At 35.0% G+C, this 25,367-nt stretch overlaps 1 protein-coding gene across 1 annotated transcript; it reads right to left on the minus strand.

Moving 5' to 3' along the window:
* Positions 1–2,293: 2,293 nt before the first annotated feature.
* Positions 2,294–6,107, minus strand: LOC107425199 (uncharacterized). Its single transcript, XM_048478647.2, is given in 4 exon segments — positions 2,294–3,062; positions 3,815–4,072; positions 4,074–4,564; positions 5,681–6,107. Coding segments are annotated over 4 exon segments (1,572 nt in total). The 5' UTR covers positions 5,969–6,107; the 3' UTR covers positions 2,294–2,527.
* Positions 6,108–25,367: the final 19,260 nt, after the last annotated feature.

The raw sequence follows: 25,367 nt of genomic DNA on the forward strand, positions 1-25,367 counted from the left end.
GAACTTATTGGCCAACTAGTTTCCCAAAAAGAAATAAATAAATAAATAAAATAAAATCTTAGCTTGCCATAAAAGAAATTGAGTTCACATCTAGTTTCCAAAAACATTTCTTTTTATATAATTTAGTTTCTGATCGAATAGAAAGAAAAAAAAAAATAGGCGTGAAATCTTGGTTGCCATATAAGAAACTGGTTGTCGATGCACGGATAGATATGGATATGGAGCCACAAGTCCGTGCAGCCGCAAATGGCTGTTGGTCTGCTGGAAAGAGCATGTTTTTATCTGATAAATGATTTGGAGGGATACTTAATTGATGCACTCGCACACATATTGAATTGGATGAAATTTCCAAAGACAAGTATCCTGTGCCGCAAGAGATTATGGTCTAGATATGTAAGTTAATTGATGCCTATTTTCTATGTCATTTCAAACCTTGTACTATGTTAGCATTATTTGTCCGGAATTAGCATAATTCTAATATGTTTGAATTGCTTGATATTACATATATATATATATATATATATATCTATAGAGTCGGTTTATGGCACGGACATCCGTACGTTTTTATCATGCAGACATCCACAAAGACGACAAAAAATTGTTATCAATATTATCACACAAAGACGAGTATTGACAACGATTTCTTAAAAGATCATCATCGTTGCAGATGTTTGTACGACAAAAACATGCGAACGTCCGCATCATAGAATCTTTATATATGTATATACGGAAATTCTATGGTGAAGACGGTTTGCATGAGGACCGTAGTATTAGTGACTGTTTTTCATAGTATTAACGACGGTTTCTTAGAAAATCGTCACCAATATTATGAAAAACCGTCACCAATACTGTGGTCCGCATGAGGACCATCCGCACCATAGATGGACTGTATGTATATATATATATATATGAATTCAGGTGAAAAGTACTATAAACTCATGGAGAAGATCTGAAAAGAGAAGTAAAGATGCATTTATGTTAGAGCAGATCCGCCTAGAGCTTGTTTCTTGCATGAAGCAGCTGCATATTGCCAAGAAGATGGACCACCTTGATTTCAACAACTTTATAAAACTGTCACTCAGTCTAACAGCTCAGACACAACAAAAGCAGTTGCTAGTTGTTTCTCCTTTTATGGTAGCAATGGTATATAAGTATAAGTCTTTTTTTTTTTTTTTGGGTAATTAAGGTACATAGATTACTCATTTAAATAAATTAAAGTTTATCTTGTTTTCATCTTAATTATATGTACTTGATGTGTTAATTTCTTAATTATATTGTATACTATATATGTACCTTTGTTTCAATCTTAATTATATTGCTGTAATATATATGGTTGATGTGTTGATTTCCTACTTCCCGTGAAACATATTTAAGTGCAATATACGTGTTCTGGCTGGTTTGTTTTTATAGCTGTACAAATGGCAAACAATTTTGGTTAATTTGTCATGTGAATGTTCACCTTGTTGTATATGTACAACAACCAATACATAGGACCTCTGAAATGGAATATGGATTTTAAAACTTGGATATCGCCTAATGATGGACTAACATTGATGGTTTTCTGAATTGAATGGAAAGTTGATTCTAAGTTTCTATTGGTATACAATACAGGTAGTGAGGTCCTTTACAGGCATTCCGTTGTCATGGTTACTTGCGGTTACAGAACCAAAATTATTTCCGAGGTTCACAAAGAGCGTTGTAGGGTAAGAATTTACTAAATTTGATATCACCAGTTCCTTGTTAAACCATAGACGGTTTGTCCCTGGCCCGTGTGGTTGGTTCGTTGTTCTTTCTTTACCATCCTGGTTGTGGCAGGACAGAGCTTGCTAAAGCCATTGGTGAGCAAGTTTTTAATGACAAAGGCATGTTGACTGAATTTGACATGTCAAAATACATGATGAACTCAGTTTCAAGTTGTGACTGAATTTGACATGTCAAAATACATGATGAACTCAGATTCAAGTTGTGAAGAAGATCTCACTTGATGATATTGAAATGGGGACATGTTGCGATGATATAGACACCCTGCTTCAAATTTTACCTCGCGGTAGACTAGGCAATGGACAAGGACGTAACAATGTTGGTTTCTCTAAGATTTTGATTATTTGGACATCTAATGCTGAAGAAGATATCTTCTCATGGGCAAGAAAATTGAAAATTTCCAAAAGAAGAGCAAGGCGATGAAGTGCATCTACTATGGTTGAATGATTGTCCTCATATTTCCATTTTAGTAGAGGTAAATTCCTGCATAAAGATTCGTGTACTTTTGGATTACTGTTCTTATATGCAATAATAAAGAAATGAAAACCAGTACAGATTTAGTCACTACGATTGGCAAGGTGTACGATCAAAACAAATCAACAGATTTATAAACATGGTATACATTGTTCATTAATCATTATCAATTCGTGAAACATATTAAACTACTCCAAACAAAACTATGAGTAATAAAATGTGGTATGAAGAAGATATTGATCTTGGTTAAAGCTTTTGATGAATCCTGCTTCTATTGCAACTTGCGGGTAAGTTATTTTCCCACCTCTGAAAGTGTCAACTCTCGGGAAAGAAGAGACTTCTTATCATTATCATCAAAAGCAATGTCCTTTTCATCGTCACCACCATATTCCATGTCAATTTCAGTCATTTCCTTTTCATCAACTTCTTTCGATTCTGAGACAAGAATTTCTGAATAATCTTCTCTTGATGAAGTAGTATCTGTTTCTGCTTGGTGCATTTCTGACTCAATTAAAGCAGTCATTCTTGCCCGTTCTCGATCTCTAGGATACGTGCAGTAGAGGAAAGAATAAATGAAGCAACAGATTGTCATTGGAATGCCAATTGCTGTGTACAGTGCTTTGGCTAGTGATTCAGCATTCTCTCTGTCAGTTTCAATCTGTATAGAATCTGATAACCCTTTTGGGGTTGGTTTATAACCGTAAACATGCTGTGCCAAAATCCCAACTATTGGGGGTGCAAAGGAGGCCAAGATGGATTCGAAAGATCGATCGAGAGCATAGATGCTGGTACGGGACTTCTCAGGGACTATCTCTGCAAATATTGGACTGTGACAGTGTTTACGTATGGTAAAAGTCCAACAAAACGGAGGATATTCTATTTACTTGGGGCTAAGGATGAACTAGTTTCTCCTGCACAACTTCACCATTTCAGATGCAGAAAAACATGTATTTTGACTAATGCAAGAATGTATAATCATGTGCTAGAAAAGTGCAGGCCTATGAAACTATAATAAATATAAACCTATGAAACTAGCAATGAATACAATGTACAAAACTAACCTTACATATAAATTTACGTTGTAAGGATTCAGGATGTAAAAGATATAAAAACAAGCAATTTGTTAAAAGCAATAACACAGTGTCATCGTGACTTTTATTATCTTTTAAGGTGTTTATAAACAAGATGAGAAAATTATACTCAAGATGGGTTTATATTCGAAATATAGGCGCATATTGGTACCAGTTAAATACCTGCAGTATAAAAGAAGTATGCTGAGGATTCATAAAAGGAGGAACCTAGTAAAATCTTCAACTAAATTCTACTCTAATTATGTTTATATCCAAATTAATGGACTTCCATATCAACTATTACTGTTTATTGATTAAGACACCCAAAAGTGGTTTCCATAAAATTTTCATTTGCACAATTTTAATATTATAATCGATGAAGCAATGGGCATTATTCTTTCTAAAGACTCCCATCAAAGAAGATAAAAAATAAATAAATAAAAAATAATAAAATAAAACTTTGCGTGTTGTATGTAAGAATGAGATAGGAATGGAGTAAAGAAGCATACTTGTTAGTTGCTGCAGCATTCCATGATATGAAGCATCCCATAAGGAACAAAACCAAACCATGTGAGAATGCTGTGGATGGGTCATCAGGCAACACAAGCAGCAAAATAGCTGCAAAAGGAATGGCTGAACCAGAGCTAATCTGTGAAAGCATTATTCTCCCAGAATTCGGTAAGCGTTTTGCGAGGATATCCCCCATCTTTCCTCCAAAGAGAGCTCCAAGTGAACAAGCAACTATAAAAAGGGTCCAAAGGAACGCCTTTACCATGGGAGAATCCAATGAGCTCTAACCACATAGCTGCAAATGACATAGCAGACCATGGGAATGACCCAGAGACACCCTGAGCCACAATGATTTGAAAAGATGGGATTCTAAGAACTGATTTCGCTTCATTGATCATGCATCTCATGTCCGACATAAAAGACTTGCGCTGGATTTGATCTTTAGCTCTACTATCACCGTCAGAGCAGCGTGGATCATTAGCAAAGACGCGGACCAATACACCAACAATTACACTAATGAGTCCAACCAGATGGAAAGATAATCTCCAACCAGGTATTCCCATGAATGATGTTGAGGCTATAAGTACAGCGCAGAGACCACCAATGATGCCACCCAAGTTTCCTGTAAGTAGTAGCCAACCAAAAGCAGTACCACGGTTGCTCTCGTCGGTTGAGTCAGCAACAAGGGACAGAATGGCTGGTGTGACAATGGCAAGTCCAATCCCATTCAAACCTCTTGAAATCGCCAGCTATAAAGATAACCAAGTCAACCAACTCAATTTCAAACTATAAATCTAGCATGTAAATCACAAGGACTTGATTAACTTTAAATGATGAGTTTCTTAGGTTCGTGCTAGGATGTAACCTGTATATTTCATGTTTTGTTCTCTATCCCGGTTTGAAAATTTTTGAACTTGTATGCGATAATTCAACTTTTTCCCTGTCCAAGTATTCAACTTGGGATCTCACACTTGCTACAGCCCAACAATATGGCCAATCTAACATCTAAACTCCAAAGCCATTTTAAATAGTTACATACCAAGCCTTATATATTTTATCAAATGATTGCTGATATTACATAATGATACTTTATTTTCCACCAAAAAAAATAAAATAAAAAATAAAAAAATCACATTTGAGCAAATATGCTGGAGGTATTTCTCACTACAAGAAAGCTATGTCTTATTAAGCTGAGGCGTTATAAAAACTGAAAGTAAAATTTTCTCATATCAGCGCTCTCCGTGCGCAGCATAAGCTTTTAGCAAGCTTTACCATCACTGTTTTTAGTCCTATATTGTTCTTTCAGTTTTCGATGTTGAACTAACAATGAAATATGTCAAAGAAGCTTAAAGTGAGACCAAATGTTTCTCTGTCTTTCGGTAAACAGCCCAAAATTTCAGTACAAAAGTTATGCACACACTAACATGTCATTATGTGTATAAAGTAGGGAAACGGGTATCTAGTAAATACAATAAGCAAAGGTCACAAATCTAAAATGGTAAACACTAATTTATAATTTAAACATTAATTCTTTTGAGCAAATAGCCCATAAATTTGATTACCGCGATTAGCAATATATGTATATGTACGCATGTACATATGTATATTAGTATATATCCAAAATACATAAATACGTATTACCCATTAAAAGAAGAAAATCACAAAAAGCAACAACCACCAATGAACACAACCAATTCATGGGGTGGCAATAGACCTGAATCCAAAATAAAATCTAAAAATCTGACATTACAAAACAATACACAACCACATTCATACCCAAATACAAAAACCGAGAAAGAGACAGAGACATAAACTTTGAGAGAGAGAGAGAGAGAGAGAGAGAGAGAGAGGGACAGAGCAGGGACCTGCAAGAAAGTGGAGAAAAAGGCAACGAGGAAGGTGGCGGCAGCCCAGAGAAAAGCACCAAGAGCAATGACATGAGCACGGTTGTGACGCACAGCAAGATAAGCCGCAAGTGGGTAGCAAGACGACTGAACTATGGATCTGAACAGAGTCAACGAGCCCAACCCAGTCGGGTCTGTATGAAGAGCAACACCAACCTCTTTATACACCCCAGGCAACAGTGACTCGTCAGCCCTCTCCATGATTCCCGCGAGATTCACCAAAACCAACGTCAAAGTCTCCGATTTCATTTTCAAAAATACTCAGCTTTGAGTTTTGGTTAGCGTCCTCTGTTTCAAACTCTCTGAAACGAAATAGAGGAGTGGGAAAGTCCTCTGTTTTGGTCTGGTTTTATGGGAAGTAAAAGGTAACCAAGGCTTATGGTTGACTCGGATGCAGACAAGACCCTGTGTCTCCGCCAAGTGGGAAGTACCACAAGGTAATTGTACTCTGTGAATCGAATCCATCTTTAATATTTGTTTCTTGTCAGTAATAATTTTCCACGTGGAAATTAATGTAATACTAATAAGTTACAGATTTGAAATATATTAGAGTTGAGTTGTGAAATTCCACGTGTAGGGTGGGGATTGATGGAATAGGAGGTGTTGAGTGAGGACGATGTAGTGGAAGAATTGCCTTAGCTGAAAATGTTAATTCTGGTGTCTTTTTCCATGACTAATTTGATTCGTTTTTTGGAAGGAATCAATCAAGCAAAGAAAATAGGGAGGGAATTGATGTTTTTTCCAATCAGAAGTTTTTTGTTTTTTTTTTTTTTTAATGATTAATTTGCTTCTTTCAATTTGGGAAATAATCAATGAAGCTAAGAAAAAGGGAAGGGGTTGCTGTTTTTAGTCCAATCAGAAGTTGGCGCAAGAAGTTTGGAATCGCTGTTACATCCAAATTATACTCCCTACCATGCCCTCTTCCCTTTCTATGTCTTTTTATTTATTTTTATTTTAGGAGAAATATATATATATTTTTATTTTGCTTTTAAATATCACTATATATTTTTTGCATGCTTTAGAGGACTAATGTTTTATTTATTCATTTTTATTTTTTACATGGGTGTAGAGAATTCAAATCCAAAAGATTACCTAAGAAAACTAAGTAATTTTTATGATTGAAATATCTTCTACATTATTGCTCCTTTATAAGACTAATGTTGATTTTTTTTTTTTTTATAATTTTTATAAACGAGCAACATGTTTTAAAACAAGGCTATAATTATTGTCATATATATTAATGTCATTAAAATCATTTTAACACTATTAACATTTGATTGATCATCAAAGTTTAGAATCCCTTAAAGTCTTGAGACTTGAACTTTAAACATTTACTGCGTCTTGTTAGTGTTGATTTGGTTGATAAAATCAATCTGTCCTGCCATATTTAAAAACCTATTTAAAAGTTTTATTGTTACTAAATACGTTTGGATCTTAATTTTTTCAATCTATATTGTAAAAGTTTGTCAAAAACTAAAAATTTAACATCTATATATTAAATTCATAAGGCTTAAATTTGGGGGAAAAAAAAAGTCACATAATTTGATCTTAAAAAGGGAGCATTTTTCCCATGCAAAGCCTCTTGACAGCCTTTAATTAATTTGATCGAATAGTGTATATTTACTGTTTTAAAAACCTTTTAATTTCTTATACCAATATTCAAACATTTTTTTACCACAATTTAAGAACATCTTTAAAGGTTTTGCCTATTGAAGTTTAGTTGAAATGGGATATAGAAGGTGTTGATGTTTGGGTAACATAGTATTTATAAATAAACAATATTTATTTAAAATTCTTCTCCAAAATGTTAATTTGCATTAAATTTAACTGAAAAGAGATAAAAAGGTAATTGAATATCATTAAAAAATTATCAAACTATTAATTTGTGTTGAAAAGTAGTAAAACATATTATGCATATGATTGCAAAGAAACATTTGGGTCAAGAGAGTTTAATGGCAATAAAACTATATATGAGTAGGGCTTATGATCAGGTGGAATTGAATTTCTTACGATGGATGATGAATGAGATAGGATTCTCTTCACAATGGATCAATTTGATTATGAGGTGCATATCGGGAGTCTCTTATCGTCTTTTAATAAATGGCTGGCAATGTGGATTTTTTAAACCTACTTGTAATTTACGTCAAGGTGATTCACTATCTTCCTATCAATTTCTACTTGTCAGAGGGTCTTTCTAGTTTGCTTTGGAAATCCTTTGTGTCTAATTGCCTTACGGGGATATCAATTCCTCCCACTTCTCCAATTTTTCTCACTTATTTTTTTGCGGATGACACAATTCTCTTCATTTATGCTACTGAAGACGATTATCGGCAAATACTTGAACTCCTCCATGTGTATGAAAGTGCTTCAGTTCAGAAAATAAACTTATAGAAAACAGTGATTACATTTAGTCATAACATCGCTAAGCCAATACGGACTTTTGTACATCAAACCTTTCAAACACAAGGGGTTGTTGGACATAACAAATATCTTGGCTTACCTTTTTTTGTTGGGAGAAGGAAATTAAAGCTCTTTCAATCTATTAAGGCAAGGGTATGGCAGAAAATGGAAGGTTGGAATGGAAAATTATTGTCTCATGATGGGAAAAAGGTTTTTATTAAAGTCGTTGCACAGGCCATTCCAGCATACACGATGAGTTGTCTTAAGCTTCCGAAAAAACTTATATAAGATTTAACAGGTCTTATGTCTTGCTTCCGGTGGGCATCATATGGTGGTAAAAATAGCATTGCTTGGATTAGTTGGATCACGCTTAGACAACCTAAAACTATGGGTGGCTTGGGTTTTCGATCCCTTGATGAATTTAACCGGGCATTATTGGCAAAGCAATATTGGAGAGTAATTAGATTTCCAAATTCTCTTATTGCAAAGGTTCTAAAGGCAAAATATTTCCCAAGAGGAACATTTTGGGGACGCCGGCGTTGGACGTAATCCTTCTCATGCTTGGCGTATTCTTTGTCTAGGGCAGACAAGTTTTGGAGAGTGGGGGGATCTAGTGAGTTAAGGATGGAAAAACTGTTTGGGTTTACAAGGATGCATGGTTGTGGTGCATGGGATCCCCTCAAATTTTATCACCTTTAGATGAAAATGCTAGAGTGGAATGTTTGCTCACAGAGTTTGGTGCTTTGAGTATGAATCTTCTTCATATGTTTTTTCTCCTGATGAAGCATCACTCATTCAAACTATACATGTTGGTGGTGTAGGAAAAGAGGATTGTTTTGCATGGAAATATGGTACAAATGGTTTGCATATAGTCAGATGTCTATTGGAAAGCATACAAGCTTGGTTTTGGAAGTAATGTTTGTGAAGTCCAGCCGCACCACCACTGCACTGACAGTGTGAAGACTGCTCAGCCACCATTGTTGACAATGGTTGCTGCAAGTAACATCGAAAAATAATTTGTTCAACAATTGTGGGCACCTGTCAGAAGAAGTTGAAAATGGTCGCCATGCAACCGACTTGGTAAGGTTATCAATAGGCCCGTTGCATGCATCTTCAAGCCAAGTCGAGCAAGCTCAACATCATCCCAAGTGAGAAGTATTGAGAGTAAACTCCGAGAGAGAGAGTGTTTAAGTTTCAGAGAGAGCTTGAGAGAAGAGTGAGCAATTCCAGAGAGAATTTGACAGTGTAGGAAGAGGTTCCACGTAAGAATCCTCCACGAGAGAAGTTTTTATTTTTGTATTTTATTTCCAAGAGAGCAATAGAATTTTTTTTATTTTTCTTCTTATATTTTTTTCTCTAAAGTGGCCAGAGAACCATAACAAGTGGTATTAGAGCTCCAGGTCGAGAGCTTGGGTTCAAAATTTGAAGAAATAGAGCCTCTGTTTTTCAAGTTGGTGTTTCGAAAAGTTGCTCAAATCAATAATTTGACAATACCAGGTGAAAGTACTCGATGAGATGAGAACAACCAAGTTCGTCGAAGAGAAACGACGAGCCTAATTCGCCCACACGTGCCGTCTGAAATTTTCTGCAACAGATCACGCGCCGCACGCGCCGTTTGGAGGTTGAAGACGACCACGTCAGCAGACACGTCATCGCACTCAGCCACGTCATCTGCCACGTGACCCGACATGTCGTCAGCCACATAGTCGCCATGTCATCTGCCACGTGTTGACACGTCAACACAATCAGCCACGTCATCAGAAGTTTTTGAAATTACAAATTGACCCCTATGGCTTCTGTATTTACAGGTTGATCCAGAATTTTTGTGAAACTATATTTTTGTCCCAAAAATTCTGGTAATTATATTTTGACCCCGGAAGAGTCAAGTCCACCTTTTTCGGCCGTTTCGGATGCAACGGTTAACTCCGTTTTGCCAAATTCGGCTCCATTTTTTGTCAAGCCATAATGTCAATGGAAGAATCATCTTTGGGAGTTATGGTTAAGCTCACTGCCACAAATTATACACTTTGGAGACCTCGGATGGAAGATCTCCTCAATTGTAAGGATTTGTTTGATCCTATAAAAGCTAAAGGATAAAACTCTGATCTCAGCAAAGAAGCAGAATGGAAGAAATTAAACAAGAAAATGATCGGTCAGATTAGGCAATGGATCGACCACAGTGTCTTCCATCATGTAGTGAAGGAAACGGATGCATATGCCCTCTGGACAAAATTGGAGGACATGTACCAGGCCAAGACTGCTCGGAACAAAGCCCTGTTGTTTAAGCGATTGGTAAATCTAAAATTACAGAGTAGAACTTCTGTAGCCAAGCATACCAGTGAGTTCTAGAGCTTGGTAAATCAACTATCTGCTGTAGATTACCAACTAAGGGATGAGGATCAGGCCCTTCTACTTCTAAGCTCTCTTCCAGACAATTGGGAGACATTCGTAGTCTCTCTCAACAATTCGGCCCCGAATGGCAAACTTACTATGTCTATGGTTAAGGATGTCCTATTTAATGAAGAGGCCAGGAGAAAGGACATTGGCATGGATCAGTCACATGCCCTTGTCACAAAGAGAGGAAGACAACAAAGAGGTGGTTAAGATAGGGGGAGAGGCAGGAGCAAGAGCAGAGGCAGATCTATAGACGGCAGAAAATCATCATATAGGTGCTATCATTGTGGCCTAGAGGGTCACATGAAGAAGAACTGCAGGAAGTTGTTGAGAGAGCAGAGAGTTCAAGATAATTAGCCGAAGAAGGATGGAGAGACACTAGTCACTGTTACAGGAGAAGTGGCGCTCTGCTCCACCGAAGAAGAGACTTGCCTTCATATATCAACCCAAGACGTTGAGTGGATAGTCGATACTGCAGCATCCTACCATGTCATTCCACATAGAGATTTCTTCAAAACGTACAAAGCAAGAGATTTTGGTACGGTAAAGGTAGAAAATTCCAGTTTTACAAAGATTATGGGAACTGGTGATATTTAGGTAAAAACGAATGTTGGTTGCACAATCACTTTGAAGGATGTCTATCATGTTCCAGATCTTCGGCTTAATCTACTTTCGGGAGCAGCCTTAGACAAGCAAGGCTATGACAAGTACTTAGCAAAGGCACATGGAAAATGACGAAAGGTGCCATAGTTGTCGCCCGAGGACATATTTGTGGAACGTTGTACAAGACTCATGGGAAGATATGTGTAGATAGCCTCAATATTGCAGAAGGAGAGGCGTCTCAAAATCTGTGGCACCAGAGACTCGGTCACATGAGTGAAAAAGAATTGTCCACTTTGGCAAGGAAAAAGCTTATCACTGTTTGCAAGGATGCTGCGCTAGATCCTTGTAATCATTGCTTGTTTGGTAAGTAACATAGAGTCTCCTTCAGTTCCTCTGCATCGAGAAGATCAGAGTTGCTTAGTCTGGTGCATTCTGATGTTTGTGGTCCCATGGAAGTGGAATCATTAGGTGGCAACAAGTATTTCCTGACCTTCATTGATGATGCTTGTCGGAAGGTATGGGTACATTTCTTGAAGACAAAGGACTAGGTATTGGATTACTTCAAATTATTTCATACCATGGTAGAGCGTGAAACAGGAAAGAAGCTGAAATGTCTCCGCACAGATAATAGAGGCGAGTATACTTCCAATGAGTTTGATGTCTACTGTAGAAGACACGACATCCGACATGAGAAGATGGTCCCTCGCACCCCACAACATAATGGAATAGCCGAAAGAATGAACCGAACCATTATAGAAAAGGTCAGAAGTATGATCAGTATGGCTAAGCTGCCAAAGCCATTCTGGGGAGAAGCTGTTTGTGCCACCTGCTATTTAATCAACAAATCACCGTCAATACCGTTGAATTTTGAAATTCCGAAGAAAGTGTGGTCGGGTAAAATTCCTTCCTACTCTCATTTAAGAGTGTTTGGTTGTTTAGCTTATGTATATGTATCCAAGGAGCTCAAACAGAAGCTCGATGCAAGATCTACTCCATGCATCCTTATAGGATATGGAGATGAAGAATTCGGATACAGGTTATGGGAACCGAAAACAAAGAAGGTTATTAGAAGCAGGGATGTAGTATTCCATGAAAACCAGACAATGGAAGACATTGAAAAGCCCAGAATGTCTCCTAATTGTAGTTCTAGTGCAGAGAATTTTGGTCCTAATCCAGCACCAGCATAAATAGCCACAGAGGATAATGAGGTGCGTAAAGATATATCAAAAGTAGACCAGGAGGAAGAAGGGGATATTGAGCATGAGGAGACTCAATCCTCTCAAGCAGTTGTAGGGTCATCACAGCGGTCAGATGATGGTACACCTCCTGAAACCAGTGGTTTACAAGTTCGGAGATCTGAACGAGGCCAAATTCCATCAAAGAGATTTTCAGAATCTGAGTATATTCTGCTTACTGAAGAGGGGGAGCCAGAGAGTTTCTAGGAAGCTGTTTCTCATCAAGATAAGGAAAAATGGCTGCAAACAATGCAATATGAGATGGAATCCTTACAGAAAAATCATACTTATGAGTTGGTTGAGCTTCTAACAGGAAAGAAGGCACTAAAAAATAAATGGGTGTTCAAGTTCAAGAAAGATGGCAGCGGAACGGTGGTGAAACACAAAGCCTGATTGGTGGTCAAAGGATTTTTTCAGAAGAAAGGAATTGACTTTGATGAGATTTTTTCACCAGTAGTAAAAATGACTTCAATTCAAGTCATTTTTGGTTTAGTAGCAAGTCTAAACCTAGAGCTTGAACAGATGGATGTGAAGACAGTATTTCTTCACGGTGATTTACACGAAGAAATATACATGGAGCAGCCAGAAGGATTTGAGGTTTCAAGGAGAGAAAACCTCGTATACAAGCTGAAGAAGAGCTTGTATGGCCTCAAGCAAGCACCAAGACAATGGTACAAGAAGTTTGACTCGTTTATGGTGAGTCAAGGCTATAAAAGGCCTGTAACAGACCAGTGTGTTTATATTCAAAAATTTTCAAGTGGAAACTTCATTGCACTTTTGCTATATGTGGACGACATGTTGATCATTGGACAAAATGCAATGAAGATTAGTCAGCTGAAGAAAGAATTGTCTAAGTCCTTTGATATGAAAGACTTAGGACCAGCTCAACAAATTTTGGGAATGCAAATAATCCGAGACAGGAAGAATAGAAGGTTATAGCTATCTCAAGAGAAGTATGTTGAACGGGTGATAAAGAGATTTAACATGGATAAAGCCAAACAGGTCAGCATTCCACTTGCAAATCACTTCAAGTTAAGCAAGAGATTGTGCCCCTCATCCAAAAAAGAGATAGAGGAGATGGCTTCAGTACCATATTCTTCAGCAGTAGGAAGTCTGATGTATGCAATAGTGTGTACCAGACCAGACATTGCTCACGTAGTAGGTGTTGTGAGCAGATTTCTTTCAAATCCTGGGAAGAAACACTGGGAAGCAGTCAAATGGATTCTCAGGTATCTTAAAGGTACATCGAAGCTGTGCTTGTGCTACGGGGAAGGTAATCCAATCTTAGAAGGCTATATAGATGTAGATATGGCCAGAGACCCTGATAATAGAAAGTCTACATCAGGTTATCTCTACACTTTTATGGGGGGAGCTGTGTCATGGCAGTCAAGATTGCAGAAGTGTGTTGCTTTATCCACTACTGAAGCAGAGTACATTGCCGCAGCGGAAGCGGGTAAGGAAATGTTGTGGTTAAAGCGTTTTCTCACAGAATTGGGCATCAAGCAAGAAGACTACAAGATACATTGTGATAACCAAAGTGCCATGGATGTGAGCAAAAACTCAATGTATCATTCCCGTACAAAGCACATTGACATCTGCTATCATTGGATACGTGAAGTAATAGATCAACAGTTGCTGAAACTGATGAAGATTCACACAAAGGAGAATCCAGCAGACATGTTAACAAAAATTGTTGCTCAAAAGAAGCTGAAGCTGTGCAGAGACATAGCTGGAATGGATGGCAGATGACCATTAGTTTTTAAATGAGGCTGGAGGGGGAGAATTGTGAAGTCCAGCCACACCACCACTGCATCAACAGTGTGAAGACTGCTCAGCCACCATTGTTGACAATGGTTGCTGCAATTAACACCGAAAAATAATTTGCTCAACAATTGTGGGCACCTGTCAGAAGAAGTTGAAAATGGTCGCCATGCAATCGACTTAGTAAGGTTATAAATAGGCCCGTTGCATGCATATTTAAGCCAAGTCGAGCAAGCTCAATATCATTCCAAGTGAGGAGTATTGAGAGTAAACTCCGAGAGAGAGAGAGTGTTTAAGTTCCAGAGAGAGCTTGAGAGAAGAGTGAGCAATTCCAGAGAGAATTTGACACTGAAAGGAGAGGTTCCATGTGAGAATCCTCCACGAGAAAAGTTTTTATTTTTGTATTCTATTTCCAAGACAGTAATAGAATTCTTTTTATTTTTCTTCTCATATTTCTTCTCTAAAGTGGCCAGAGAACCACAACAATGTTAGCGGACCAACTGACTTGCACAACAGTATCTGGTGGTGAAATCTGTGGTGTTTATCTATTCCAAACAAGGTCAAATTATTGATATGGCATGCTTGTAATGATGCCATACCATATTTGTCTTTATTAGCTTCAAGATGTATCACCATTGACAGACAGTGCCTAATATGTTTAAAAGAGGAGGAAAATCCACTGCATGTATTCTAGGATCATAGGAATGAGGTTCGAATGTGGAAATGTTCCGAATTTTATCAAGATTTTAAAAGTATTACATATGACTTTCTTTGTGTTGTGTTATTCTGTTTTCACACGTCTTTAAGATTTCCAATGGGAGAGGTTTGCATGGACAAGTTGGAGTTTATGAAATAACAAAGATGCTATTGTACATGGAAATTTTGTAAAGATAGGTATTCAAATATTGGATTCCATATCACAACTGCATGTTGAATTTAAGGAAGCCTTACAACCAACAACTACTCAATGTGTACACCCCTGAGCTTGTCGTTGGTTACCACCACAAGGAGACAATCTAAAAATAAATATTGATGCCTCTGTTAAAGCTGGAACTTCTACAATTGGAATTTGAGTTGCTGTGCATAATGCTTCAGGTAAACTTATGAGGGTCTTGGCAAAACCTTTTGTAGTTTCATGGTCAGTCTAGTATGTCGAACTTATAACTATTCGTTAAGCAATCAGCCTTTGTGTTGAGGCCATTTTCCTTCAGCATGAACTTGTATGTGATTGCTTCACTGTTATACGTGCTGTGAATTCTTTTACCAAAGATAAACAACTCGACCTAAATTGTTTCTTAGTAGAAACATTGTCGAAGATGTTCTCTATCTACTCATGTTTAGCTTGCTCTTTTGAACCTAGGGAGACAAACAATGTGGTTCACTGTATTGCTAAATATGCAACAAGTTTAGTTCATTTTAGTCATGGCTCAAAGATGGTCCACAATGGCTTACTACTTTACTTCGAGCTAATGTTTGTAACTTTGTTTTCTAATCAATGCTATGGTTTTTTTGGTTTTCAAAAGGAAAAAAAAAAATTATATTATAAAAATATAAATTAAAATTAAATATAATTTTAATAATTATTTTATTTTACCAAAGAAAAGACAAAAAATAGGTTTGATTTGATTTTTCTATTCTTTTTTTTTTTCTCTCTTCTTCTCCTTCTATGTTCTTTCTTTCCTTCCTAGTTCTTTTCTTTCTTTTTTTTTTTTTTTTGGTTGTGCTTTTCCCCTCTTCTTTTCCTTTCTCTCTCAACCTCTCACACCCTTCCTTTTTACCATAGCTCAATTTTTTTTTTTCCCCTTAACCTTCCGCTAGTGTTTGACAAATTATCGACAAAAGCAAAATTAAGAAAACCCATCGCAAACAAATTATCCACAAAAACAAGATTAAGAAAACCCAGCGAACCTAACCTTCAGGTATAATGAATAAATAAATAAAAAATGTCACCGCCAATCATAAAGCAAAAAGAAACTCACCGAAACCATGGAGACGAAGAAAGAAGAATCCAAGCTAACCACGAGGGCGACATAGAGAAATCCAACTTCCAGATAGCAACGCAAGCAAATGGAAAATTAAACACGAAATATCCCACTCTTCAAGTCTCTTTTAGATTGCTTCCAATTCTAACACCTATTATGAAGTGTACTAACACATATTTTGTGAAAAGAAATGGTATTCAAAATCCCGCGTAAATTTTGAAAACGCGCCAAAAATTTTAAGAAATTGGATAAACAGGCGACATATTCAAATAAACTGTGTTGCTAAAGGATAAACAGTTTCATAGACGCCCTTTTTTTAATTCTTTTAAAACAAATAAGTTTCTCCAAGTACTGTTTATTTCCTTCTTAAACTTTTGGTAATAACTCTAAAATTGTAATTTTTCGTTTAAAAAAGTAGATGATCTAGCGACTCATTGTTATAAACAGGCGACGCATTTACATATAAAAGGGTCGCCTTATCCAATAGTAATTAAAATTTATTTTTTAATTTTAGTTACTTTTTTTAAAAGTACATCCAAAAATATTTCCACATAGCATTCCAATGAACACCAAGTCAATTAATCTAAAAATATAAAACAGTTCTATCAATGCTCTTTTCAATTATTCACATATATGAGTATACACAAACAACAAAACACATCTTACGACATAATTTGAGATAGGATATAACAATTGTAAATTGGTCTAAAGCAAGGACCCATAGTCCAATTGCTCGAAGTAAGTATGTTCAACGCGCACAAATTGGAGCCGACTATAACCAAGAAGCGGAGGCCAAGGGAGAGTGTCTAAGAGGCAAAAAGTTCAATTCGAAAATGAAAAAGTAGCCAAGCAAACTCATGAAGAAATAAAATTCGACATTGTAAAAAGCTTCAAATCAGAAAATGTAATTAAAAAGAAGTGGTAGAGGATTTTCCCAAAAGAAAAAAAATGAAGTGGTAGAGGAGGACAAATATGGTCGATTTATTTATTTGTAAGGATGGTTTTTTTTTTCCTCATTATTTTGTGATTTTTTGTATTTTACAATGAATTGTTTGAAGAAATTTTGGAATGGATTATGAGGATTATCGCTACATATCATAATTCTTCCTACAAACTTGGAATTTGAAAGAGAGAAAGTGCCATGCTCCATTCTATCAGGTTAAGGTTTTTTTTTTTTTTTTTTAATTTTTTTTATTTTCTCTTTAAAAATGGAATTTTTTACTAAGTTTTTACTTTTAAAAAAAAAACTCTTTTACTAATTTATTTTTTCAAAAAAAAATTTATTTTTAAGACTTTAAAAATAGAAGTTTAGTTTATTTTTCAAATAAAATTATTTATTCCATAATTATAGATTACTATATAATAAAAAAGGGATAAATGCACTTTAGTATCGCCAATAATCATAAAAGTTTCAATCAAACCTTCTAAAATCAATTTTGATATATCCATATCCCATATTTTCAAAATTATTTTAATATGGTCCAATTAAAGTAATTTTAATCGATTCCATCAAATTGGGATCACATGCACCTCACATGACCCCCAAATTTTTTTTTTCTTTTTTCTATAGTTTCTTTTAGGGTTTAGGCAGGATCGAAATATATATGTGTATATATATATATTATTTAAAAAGCCCACAATGCATCGTTTTGTACACCCTCCTATTAAAAGAATACGACACTACGTTCGAATTGGGCTCACCATTAAAGTTGCTTCATTCCAATCCTATCCAGCTGTAGAAACTTGATAAATCGAGTTCACCTCACTCTTCTTCATCTTAATCGAGCTCATTATTGTAATTTAGCATCTCAATCAAGCCAGTACTTTGAATTATTGAGTTACGAAACAAGTTTCGAAGCCAGAGAGGGAATGAAGATAGAAAGAGATTGAGGTTTGGTTTTTTTGAAAGAAAAGAGAGGAAAAAAATAACGTGGAATAAGATATGTGTAGTCAATTTATGTAAAGTATAGCTTTGAAAACTTGATGATTAAAATTGTTGAAATTGATCACAATCACTGAAATTGAAACTTTATGGCTGAAGTTACATAAATTCTAAGTTTATGGGTATTAAAGTGCAATTTTTCCTAAAGTTTTAAACAATTTAGCAATGATGACATGGTACAATCTAAATTTTTCGATCAAATTTATTGATATGACATAATTTGATTAAATCCAAATTGTAATCTTCCATTTTAAAAAGATGGAGAAGATTCTTGTTCACTACAAACTGGTTTTATACATTACTACCGGTGGCCCAAGCTTTTTGGTAGTTATAAATATTATTTGGTAAAAGAATTTGTACCATTAATATAATATATGTATATATATTCGAATCGCGTGCAAGCATACAATAAATAAACTCAAACTGGCAAAGTAAAAAGAAGGTGCAAGTATCAATGTAACGATCTGAGAAATCATTTGCATGCCATTAGTCCGAGTGGAATCAATGAAATGATCTCACAGCAACTAACAAACATCTAATCTGAAGTTGATGTTGTCCTTGTACTTGAGTTGAGCCAAAACAAGAAACAAGAATAATAAAAGAATGAAAATCAATACAGATTAATTTACTATTATGGATGAGGTGTGCGATCAAAACAAATTAACAAATTTATAAACATGGTAGCACTGTTCTTTAATCTTTATCAATCCATGGAAGATATTAAGCTACTCCAAACAAACCATGAGTAACATAGTGCGGTATATATAAAGAAGATATTGATTTGGTTAAAGCTTTTAATAATATCCTGCTTCTATTGCTAGCTTTGATGCTGGTGAGATTGGAATTGGAATGGATAGTACGTATATGTTAAAAAGGTTGCTTGGGTTGTCTACATATATTGACATGTGATACCAAGTTGAGAACAAGGAAAGTCTTGGCAAACAAGAAGAATCAGAGAAAAAATTTTCGCCATGACTTGGAATCGGCTTATTACTGGAAAGTTTAAGAAAGTTTAAATGTACGTACGCAATCAATGTTGATTTTCGTTTTTGTTTTTCCAAAGAGTTTAGTCCAATTGAAGTAGTCAATTATTTTATTATTATTTCTTTTTAAAGAATTAGTTTAATTAAGAATACAAAAAAAAAAAAAAAACCTTATTTCTGTTGCCATAAGTTTTTTTTTTTTTTTTTTTTTTTTTTGGCCCATTATGATGATGATTAAGTTTTTAATTATGTCAGTTTTTTAGTCCAAAAATATATGGATTTTGGGTACATAGTGGTGGTAGAGATCGTATGCTTGTAGTGACCTGTTTGGGCGTTGAGACTGTGACTGTGAGGGATGAAGTTAACATTACCGGTATTAACTGGATCATCCTTTTGTAGCATCACAGAATGACATGTTGATAAAACTATGAATGTATATAGAAATAAAAGATGTATTTGTAGGCTTTGGCCGGTCCAAGATTCACAAAACGTATCCAAAAGAGCAATCCTTTACATGATATCAACTTATTGTTTTTTTTTTTTTTTTTTTTTTTTTTTTTTTTTTTCCTTCTCCTTAAAGACAAATTATTTATGATTAAAAAAAAAAAAAAGAGGCAGTTATAAATTTATTAATCATTTTTTAATTTTTACTATGAAAAAAACAGCATAATCTTCCCAAAGCCATAAACTATTGGAGAATAGAATTTGAAAAAAAAAAAAAACCCTTAAATCTCAATCCTCATAGAAAGAAATAAACTGACAAAAGATTGGTCAAATAATAGATTAGATTGACAAGAAATAAGAAAACATAAAATAAATAAAGGACTGAATTATATAAAAGCAAAGTCATTATAATAACCAACAGTACTGAATAGGTATCACTAAGGACTTAGACCAAGACTGTAGAAGAGTAATAAATAAACGAGTAAAAACCTAATTTAACCTTTCAGCTGAAAAAAAACCTAATTTACCAAAAATAATAATAATAATAAATAAATAAATAAATAAAAGGATTGTAAATAGGCTAAGAAGACGTCTAAAAAACCCATCTATTGTGCTTGTTCTTCTTCTGCTCGAAAGGCGTCTGCTGGCGGTAAAAGGGTGACTCAGTTTCAAATGGAGGGGCGAGCGGTGGTGAGTCTGCTGGGAATGAGCCAGGCGACGAGGCAGGTGTGGATGTGGTGGATGGCGGAGGCGACGGCGGCAAATGGGCGATGTTGAACTTCTCTAGTACTGTCCAGGGGTTCAAAAACAGTTGGCCACCACAATTGAAACAGCTTCGTTCTCTCTCACATGCCATGTCCTTGCAACAGCTTTGGTGATACCAATCGTCGCAACAACCGAGGCGGCTGACGATGTCTCCAGGAAGCAAATCGTACCCGCATTTGCACTTTTTGCCCACAGCATCGGCCTACTGCATGTAGTCCAGCATCGTCGGACATTGAGGTCCAAGAGAAGCATGCGGCACACAATATTCAGCCCAATCATGTTGAGTATGAGACATTGTGATAAAGGGTACCTACTGAATTGAATTCGAGAGCCAAAGAGCAAGCAAAGAAGGAAAAAAAATTAACGAACTTTCAATTATAATCAACTTCAAAATTAATTAAGCTCTTCTTCCCAGCTTCCGGATTAATAATGCTGTTTTTTTAATGCATATGCTAAGGTAATGAGTGTGTTTCATTAATTACAGGTAAATACAATTCTTATAAACCCAAGTGTATATATATGTACCAACCGAATTTCCTTCCTCAATTACAAAACAACAACCATGTTTGGTTTGAGCAGGACATGAAACAGAGTAAATAAGTAAGACATACATACCTACTGGCCTAGAAGAAGAAGAAGAAGAGCGACTCCACTGGTTGACCAGCAAATTCTGCAAAAAGGTTAAAAGCACCAACAACTGAGTTAGAAGAAGAAGAACATGAATATAATTAGACCAAAAAAACTCCATGTTTGAAGCCTAATTAAAGAAAGACACAGACACAGACATAGACACTGCAGCTTACCCAAGTAAGCAATGTGTTAAAGGGTTGTCTGTGATCATGTCTATATATAACAGAGTGAAGTCGTGTATTACACAAGAAAAATCATAAAAGGAAAATTTTCCCATGATTTGGAGTCTGCTTATTTGCCAAATATTTCATTGCCAAAATTAGCCAGCATTCCCAAATTGAAATATGGAAGGCCGTGGAGGTTGTTTTTGGGCAAGTAAAGTTATGGAATATGGCGGCTACATATTGAATAAGGAGAGAAGAACTTATTGGCCTACTAGTTTCCAACCAACAACAACAACAAACAAACAAACAAACAAACAAAAAGAAAAAGAAAAAATCTTAGGTTGCCATGTAAGAAATTGAGTTCACACTCTGATTCAAATTTTAACTCAAGGTAGACTAAGCGATGAACAAGGACATAATAATGTTGATTTCTCTAAGATTTTGATTATTTCAACATCTAATGTTGAAGAGGATATCTTGCTCATGGGCAAGAAAATTGAAAATCTTCCCAAAAAAAAAGCTAGGCGATGAAGAGCATCTACTAAGGTTGAATGATTCTCCTCATATTTCAATCCTAGTAAAGGTAAATTCCTGCGGAAAGATTCGTGTACTTTGGAACTATTGCTCTTATGTGCAACAATAAAGAAATGAAAATCAGTACAGAATTATTCACAATGATTGACAAGTTGTACGATCAAAACAAATTAGCAAATTTATAAACATGGGTATACATTGTTCATTAATCTTTATCAATTCGTGGAACATATTAAGCTACTTCAAACAAAACTGAGTAATAAAATGTGGTATGAAGAAGATATTGATCTTGGTTAAAGCTTTTAATAAGATCCTGCTTCTATTTCGATTTGCGGGTTAGTTATTTTCCCACATCTGAAAGTGTCAACGTTCGGGACAGAAGAGACTTCTTATCATTATCATTCAAAGCAATGTCCTTGTCATCGTCACCACCATATTCCATGTCAATTTCAGTCAATTCTTTTTCATCAACTTCTTTTGATTCTGAGACAAGAGTTTCTGAATATTCTTTTCTTGGTGAAGTAGTATCTGTGTCTGCCTCTAGCTGGTGTATTTCTGACTCTATTAAAGCAGTCATTTTTGCCCGTTCTCGGTCTCTAGGATACGTGCAGTAGAGGAAAGTGTAAATGAAGCAACAGATTGTCATTGGAATGCCAATTGCTGTGTACAGTGCCTTGGCAAGTGATTTAGCATTCTCTCTGTCCGTTTCAATCTGTATAGAATCTGATGACCCTTTTGGGGTTGGTTTATAACCATAAACGTGCTGTGCCAAAATCCCAACTACTGGGGGAGCAAAGGAGGCCAAGATGGTTTCGAAAGATCGATCGAGAGCATAGATGCTGGTACGGGACTTCTCAGGGACTATCTCTGCAAATATTGGACTGTGACACTGTTTACATATTGTAAAAGTCCTATAAGATGGACGATATTCTATTTACTTGGAGCTAAATGAACTAGTTTCTCCTGCATAACTTCACCATTTCAGACGCAGCAAAACATGTGTTATGACTAATGCAAGAATGTCTAATTATGTGCTAGAAAAAGTGCAGGCCTTTCAAACTTTGCATCCGGTGACTAAATCACTAATGGATTTTGAGTCATACAAACGACGTCGTTTTAAGATCCGCAACAGAGCGCCACCTCTGACATTTCCCACGCAATTTATAAAGGCTATATCTTGAATTTAACCATATAAACACATAATACAAATATTAGCATATCATTTTGCTTTACATACAATCGAACCCAACTCAATAAATATAGCTATTTTTCCAAACAAAATTTAGCTAACCCATTGTCGACAACAAGCCATGATCTTGACAACATAAAACCCCACCAAAATTACAGTAACGAACAAAAATTTAAAAAAACAAAAAAACAAGCAAACAGAATATTTTTTCCAGCAAACACATACACCACCGAACCTCAAAAGGGATGAAAAACAGCACACATACACCACCGAACCCCAAAAGGGATGAAAAACAGCACACAAAAACAGCAAACCTTTACAAATCCAGCAATCAAGAGGAACTTCAAGCCACCATAGCAGCCAATGGCGATGGCATGGCAGAAACCCAGCAACCCAATTGCGGTGACGAGACGGCAAAAATCCCAGCCACCCAGCGCGACGGCGACGTACAGGACCCACCGAACATGGCAACGGAGAAGGCGACGGCAAAAGGGTGAAGTTCTTCCAACCCAACCACCGGCAAGAAGAAGAAGTAGAGGACGAAGGAACTTTGGAATTTAGGAAAGAAACCCACAAAATCCTTCAAACCCTTGAAAGAAACAAGAATGCATAATGAGAGTGTGATCCTTCAAAATCTTCTCATACCTCCTAGATTGCTTCCAGCTCTCAAGTTTCCGTACTTGGGGTTAATTGTTGAAAAGAAAGCCCATAGATTAATGTGCCATTTTATTTCTAATATTTCCTGAATATAAGGGAATAAAAAATGGTTATTAAAAACATTTTAGGGGCAAATAAAAATATTTAAAGACACTTACAAACGAAAAAATGGAAATACAAAAAAAAAAAAAATGAAATTAGAACGAGCGACGTATAAAGAAGAAACTACGTCGCCTATAAAAATTAAAAAGCATATAAATTTTAAGTGTTTTGAAATGTTAAATAAAAAATAAATATACTTGAAAGAAAATCAGATTGATTAACAAAATAAAATAAAAAACTCATTCATGTTGTTTAAATATTTTTACTGGTGATTTGATGCTGAGAGAAAATTAGATTGATTAAATAGAAAGATCACACACCAAATATATATATTTGCTAACATTAATTAAACAAAAAATTTGTTAATTTAATAAGTTGCTTAAATATATTAATAGGATATTTGATTTTGCAAAGAAAATCAAATTGAGTTAAAAAAAAGAACCAAAAAAATTTATATTTGATTATCGGCGACGCATAAGAGTGATTATGAGCCGCCTAATACTCATAATTTAAAAAAAAAGAAAAAAAAAACCTACTTTATTTTGTTTAAATATTTCAACTGGTTATTTGATACTGAAAGAAAATCAAATTTATTAAACAGGAAGATAAAAAAAAATATATATTAAAATTTGATTATAGGCGACGCATAAGAGTGATTATATGTCGCCTATTACTTATAATTTAAAAAAAAAAACTTTCTTTATCTTGTTTAAATATTTTCACTGGTTATTTGATGCTGAAAGAAAATCAAATAGATTAAAAAGAAAGATAAAAAAGAAAAAAAAATACCATTTGATTATAGGCGACGCATAAGAGTGTTTATGCGTCGCCTATTACTATAATTTAAAAAAAAAAAACTTCATTATCTTGTTTAAATATTTTCACTAGTTATTTGATGCTGAAAGAAAATCAAATTGATTAAAAAGAAAGACAAAAAAGAAAAAAAAAATACCATATGATTATAGGCGACGCATAAGAGTGTTTATGCATCGCCTATTACTATAATAAAAAAAAAATGAAAAAACTTTCTTTATCTTGTTTAAATATTTTCAATGGTTATTTGATGCTGAAAGAAAATCAAGTTGATTAAACAGGAAGATTAAAAAAAAAAAATACCATATGATTATAGGCGACGCATAAGAGTTTTATGCATCGCCTATTACTATAATAAAAAAAAAATGAAAAAACTTTCTTTATCTTGTTTAAATATTTTCAATGGTTATTTGATGCTGAAAGAAAATCAAGTTGATTAAACAGGAAGATAAAAAAAAAAAATTACCATTTGATTATAGGTGACTCATAAAAGTGCTTATGCGTCGCCTATTACTATAATATAAAACCCAAAAAAAAAAAAATTTTCTTTATCTTGTTTAAATATTTTCACTGGTTATTTGATGCTGAAAGAAAATCAAATTGATTAAACAGGAAGATAAAAAAAAAATTACCATTTGATTATAGGCGACGCATAAGAGTGTTTATGCGTCGCCTATTACTATAATAAAAAAAAATGAAAAAACTTTCTTTATCTTGTTTAAATATTTTCACTGGTTATTTGATGCTGAAAGAAAATCAAATTGATTAAACAAGAAGACAAAAAAAAAAAAAAGAAATACCATTTGATTATAGGCGACGCATAAGAGTATTTATGTGTCGCCTATTACTATAATTTAAAAAAAAAAAAACCTTCTTTGTCTTGTTTAAATATTTTCACTAGTTATTTGATGCTGAAAGAAAATCAAATTGATTAAAAAGAAAGATAAAAAAGAAAAAAAAATACCATTTGATTATAGGCGATGCATAAGAGTGTTTATGCATCGCCTATTACTATAATTTTAAAAAAAAAAAAAAACCTTCTTTATCTTG

Source organism: Ziziphus jujuba, chromosome 7 (genome assembly GCF_031755915.1).
Source record: "Ziziphus jujuba cultivar Dongzao chromosome 7, ASM3175591v1".
NCBI lineage: Eukaryota > Viridiplantae > Streptophyta > Magnoliopsida > Rosales > Rhamnaceae > Ziziphus > Ziziphus jujuba.